The sequence below is a fragment of the Meleagris gallopavo genome (genome assembly GCF_000146605.3).
Source record: "Meleagris gallopavo isolate NT-WF06-2002-E0010 breed Aviagen turkey brand Nicholas breeding stock chromosome 1 unlocalized genomic scaffold, Turkey_5.1 Chr1_random_7180001873761, whole genome shotgun sequence".
In the NCBI taxonomy this organism is placed as follows: domain Eukaryota; kingdom Metazoa; phylum Chordata; class Aves; order Galliformes; family Phasianidae; genus Meleagris; species Meleagris gallopavo.
This window is the reverse complement of record NW_011092765.1, coordinates 1-4,639: the sequence shown is the minus strand read 5'-3', so window position 1 is coordinate 4,639 and position 4,639 is coordinate 1. Positions and strand designations below refer to the sequence as shown.

Here is a 4,639-nt window from a genome sequence, read left to right as displayed (position 1 = left end):
AAAACAACTACACAAAAAGAGAAATAAAGGAAATAAGCAGAACTGTCTCTATTATTAAAGTATTCTCTTTGGAGGTATCAAATTGCTTTTAAAAAGAGTAAAAAACTGGGCATACAAAAGCTATTTTCTTTAATCCAATATATGCACAAGGAGCAATGCTGCCTAAACTTTTTCGTGTATTTTTTCAACTTTCACAAACAATCTTTCCAGATCATTCCTCAGGTCGTCTATGGAGCTCTTGACAGACTCCAAGTTGTTCTCATTATTCTCAATTTTCACAGAGTAGGAGACTAAACTATCCACTGCAGTTCTGATCATTTTCAAATCAGAATCAACCTGGCTGACAGAAGATCTCAGTTCATCCACAGAGCCTTCCACAGAATTAAATTTTTCAAGATATCCTTGAGAATGTGCTTGACCCATCTGAAGACTTCCTTGATCCAACAAAATACTAATTTGCTTCTGGACATCCTGAAGGACACCTGAGGATGGCAAGTCACTGATACTTCTTCTTAAGTCCTCTACATCATTGTACAGCGAAGTCTGTGATTCACCAAGATTTTTCAGAACATCTGAGACTGAAGTTATGTCCATATCTGTGATTCCTTGAAGACCACTCATGCTTTGTTCTAGAGTACTGAGCTTGTTGTCATACTCGGCCTCCTTAGAAAGGAATGACTGTAACTTTTCGTCATGCTGAGAAGCAACAGAACTTACAGACTTCAAGCTCTCCTCTATGTGCCTCAATCGAGACTCTAGTCCTTCGCTGTTACTTTCAAAAGTTTCTAATGCTTTTCTAAAGAGTTCATTTTCTTCCCATTTGCTGAGCTCAGCTTTAATATGCAGTAAATCTTCATCAAGTCTTTTAATGTCATCAGGGAGCTGCATAATAGACTCCTCTGCTCTCAAAACTTTCTCTTGTAAAGCTTTTATTGAGAGGTGCTCAGTGTCTGCAGCCTCTTTGAATTTCTCATGCTCCTGTTTGAGATTGACTAACTCTTTCACTTCAGTATAAACATCAGACTCCATAGAGTTTATTGTATTCTTTAAGGTCTCTATGTCTTTTTCTTTGGTTTTCATGGATGCTTGCAACTCACCAAATGCATCCTTTAGCACCTTTATTTCATGCTTATATTCATCTGCTTTTTCTAGTGAATCAACTTTTGCTTTCATATTTTTTATTTCATCTTGGCTCCTTTGCTGGACTTCAGTGAATACAGCAATGTTATCATTGATAGACTTGGTTAGCTCCGTTAGTCTCTCTTCCACTGTGTTTTCCAGTGATGTAAAGTCTCGTTCCCTAGCATCCTTCACCATGTGGATGCCATCAGACAAGTCTTTCAAAATTTCATTTTGCAGCTTCTGAAGCACTTCGCTGATCCGATTAATTTCGTTCTCCCCTTGCTTAACCGCCTTCTCAGTAACCTCCTGCTTCTGCTGAGCAATTTTCATCATGGATTCAAAATCTCCAAATGTGGCTTGAAGGGAACGCACCTAAAACAAAAATCCAGATGGTTAACACAATTTTATCTTTACCTGCATCCTTACTAAGATCCTGATGGCCCTTGCTCCCTCATGTATTCCTCTCATGCTCCCTACCTGAAATCACCCTATGGCACATACATCAGCATCTAGAGCCTTACAGATCTATATACATACCCTCCAGTGAGGACCCTTGACCTCACTGACCTGCCTTAGATTATCCAGGAAATGCATGGCAGTGAAAAATCAAGCTCAAGCCGAGAGAGTTTGCATCTGTAACCCTGAGCCACTCCAGCTCTATATAGATTCCTGTGGGCTGCAAGTCTTTACTAAGGAAAAAAACAAAACAAAGAACAAACACTATCCTGCATACTTCTGAATACAGAACAGCTGAGATTACACTCTACCAGGAGATTAAACCTGAGGTCAGCACCCGAACATGAAGTATAACTGGGAAAAACTAGGGGAAAAGGAGAGCTGGGAATGGCTGGGGAATGGAAGCATTAATCATGACATCCTGCTGTTCCTGAAGACCAGTTTTTCTTGATAACTAGTTTTTAACATAAAAACATAGAAAGGCTTCATTGTTCTAAATTACCAGTACCTGATTATGCATATACAAACATGCTGTTAGTGAGCAGGGATGCATGCACGCAAATGGGCTGAGAACAAAGCTGTAGCAGCAGTCAAAGGGACTGACTGACTTCTGTCTCAGGTTAACACAGGTTATTACCACTGGCTCAGGAGTGCTATGAAGCTTCTCAACTACAAAAACTATCTTTATTGATGTTCTAATGGCAGCAACAGGGAGAAGGGCAAGGGGTGAGTGGCCATCAAGCTCATCTGCTCTTGTATTTGCTCAGGCACACCAATGGAAATAATGTGTTACTTAATTTTGGGGCCAAATAGCATTCTGGTCTCAAGACTGCTGAGAAGTCTTTTTTTTTTTTTGTGCATGTGTGGGTTGTACTTTTTTAAAGTTTGTAAAGTAGAGTAAGCACTCCCACTGGCTGCAACAGGAATTCATCATGAACAAAATACCTCAAGGCTTTGGCAGGATGGCAAGTGCTGAGTAATGTGTGCTGCCCTGCCTCATGCCTATGGCTGAAGGGTATATTAATCAGTCATGCCACATGTGCTGCCATGTTTACTGATTAGATACACAGCTGGAAAGGTGGTTTTATTTTATAAATAAGAGGAAATTTATTTTTTGTATTAGAAAGAAATACATGTATTAGAAAGTTTTCTTTTCAACTGACAATGGCTCTAGCAGTTCCCAGTCAGCCTCTGAGCCTACAAATTCATCTCAAAACACTTAATAGACTTACTAACAAGAAAATAAGTTATTCATTTGTATTTTTGCAAAACTAAACCCCTGGCCAAGATTTTAAGGGAAGTCTGCACAAAGAAAGGACTGTAGGCTTCAGCCATGTAACCTACTCTTCCTCCAAAGGATCCCTGACGTTTTAAGAACATCCATAAAGATTACTTCCTTTATCCTCTCTTCTGTAAAAACATTTGCAAGAACTTTACATTCCTTACGCTTGTACTGTCTCATGCTCATACATGAAACAAGAAATGAATGAAAGAGGGGGAAAAATGCAGGTGATACTGCCACACTTATTGCAGCTAGGCAAGAGCCATTCCTCTGACTCACCAACCTCGCTTTCATTATGTCCTGACTGTCATTCATTCTGACTTTTTTCCACATGGAGAGTGTTTTCCATATCACTATAGATGGAGTTCAGAAATCTGGGAGGAGAGCATACCAAAGTTCTCTTCCCCATCTTATGAGGGAATTTATTTTCTCTGACAAAGCCAAAGTGCCAAATTCATATTTTTAATTAACCATCTTCACACATCAGCCTGAGAAAAGCCATCAGAAACAGGTAGGGGAGGTCTCTGTGAAAACTGTTATATTAGTCCAGACTTCCACATCATTTCCTTTTTCCTCCTCCTGCTGATTTGTAAAGCAGATGAGTTTATATAACACTCCTGACAAAAGCTTTCTGCAGTAGAAGACTGAAGAGGAGATAGCTCCACCCAGCACCATCTAAGTACAGTGCGGGACCCCACACGTATGTATAATGGCAAAATAAAGTCTGGGCTCCTCTTCTTCAAGTACACTCTTCAGTAAACGCAGCACAAAGCCACAGAGCTTTCAAGGGTTACATCGAAACTGTGTGTTACCTCCGTCTCCCACCTCTTACTCTTGTATTAGTGTCTTATCTCAGCCATCTGTTATGAACAGGCAAGCGAGGTTTTGGTTCTCTTTCAAAGCAACTATTTATAAACTCACTCTATATACCTGTCTCACAGAATATGCAAAAGATATCTGAAGTTATCTGCAACAATGCAGAGACAGAGGCAGCAAATAGCACCCTTTCGTGAACTTGATGGGCTTACTTACAGTCTGCTTCTGAAACACTGCTAAGGCCCTGCACTCTTACATCCCTTTCCCCCCTCACAGGAGTCTTCTGTTCCCTTTCTGTGACAGAGCTATGGCCAAGGCTCATCCTAAAAGTTCTTGGCCCACAGGGAGTCGGGCACCCGCAGGAGGCAGCTCCCAGCAGTTAAGCTCAGACAGGAATTTCCCCTGCCTTGATCTTGGCTCTAACTTCAAACACTGCCTGCAAGCCCACTGCACTACACCCCAGACAGAAGACTGATATATATTTTAATTTGATTATATGCTTTCACATTCACCGTGTTATTAAGGTTTTAACAACCCAGGGACATATCCAGATGGGCAGTGCATTAGTGAAGCTCTGGCTCGAGGGCTAGTAAGGCTCAAGCGAAAAAATTCAGGGGTGTTTCCTTTGCGTCCCTCGAGCCACACCCTTTGTCAACCACTCCACATCTCTGCTGCGATGCTGGCCATCCCAGCCCCGCTCTCCGGGCTGCAGACGGCAGGAGCCGGGCAGGCCCTGTAGCTGGAGCTGTGCTCGTGGCACGGCTCTGCAGCTCCACTGTCGACCTAGGTCTGTGCGCAGCATCACAGCAACTCCTGCCACGTCCACATCCACGCTCAGCCGTAGTACTGACACCTCCGCCTTGGCGCACATCGGACGCGTCCAGAAAGCTCCCTTTTAACTTCGCGATGGTGAAAATCCCGGCGGCACGGTCTGCTCTCCCACCACGTCAGCGTGCCGGCCGT

The 4,639-nt window shown here is 42.5% G+C and overlaps 1 protein-coding gene across 1 annotated transcript; it reads right to left on the bottom strand.

Moving 5' to 3' along the window:
* Window positions 1–24: 24 nt before the first annotated feature.
* CKAP4 (cytoskeleton associated protein 4) lies at window positions 25–4,627 on the bottom strand. Its single transcript, XM_019610741.2, has one exon. It carries the CDS (start codon window positions 1,453–1,455, stop codon window positions 163–165), a length of 1,293 nt encoding a protein of 430 aa, XP_019466286.1. The 5' UTR covers window positions 1,456–4,627; the 3' UTR covers window positions 25–162.
* Window positions 4,628–4,639: the final 12 nt, after the last annotated feature.

Bases quoted from the DNA above. Each gene is read 5' to 3' on its own strand.
- CKAP4 (XM_019610741.2), bottom strand. From the start codon at position 1,455: ATGATGAAAATTGCTCAGCAGAAGCAGGAGGTTACTGAGAAGGCGGTT.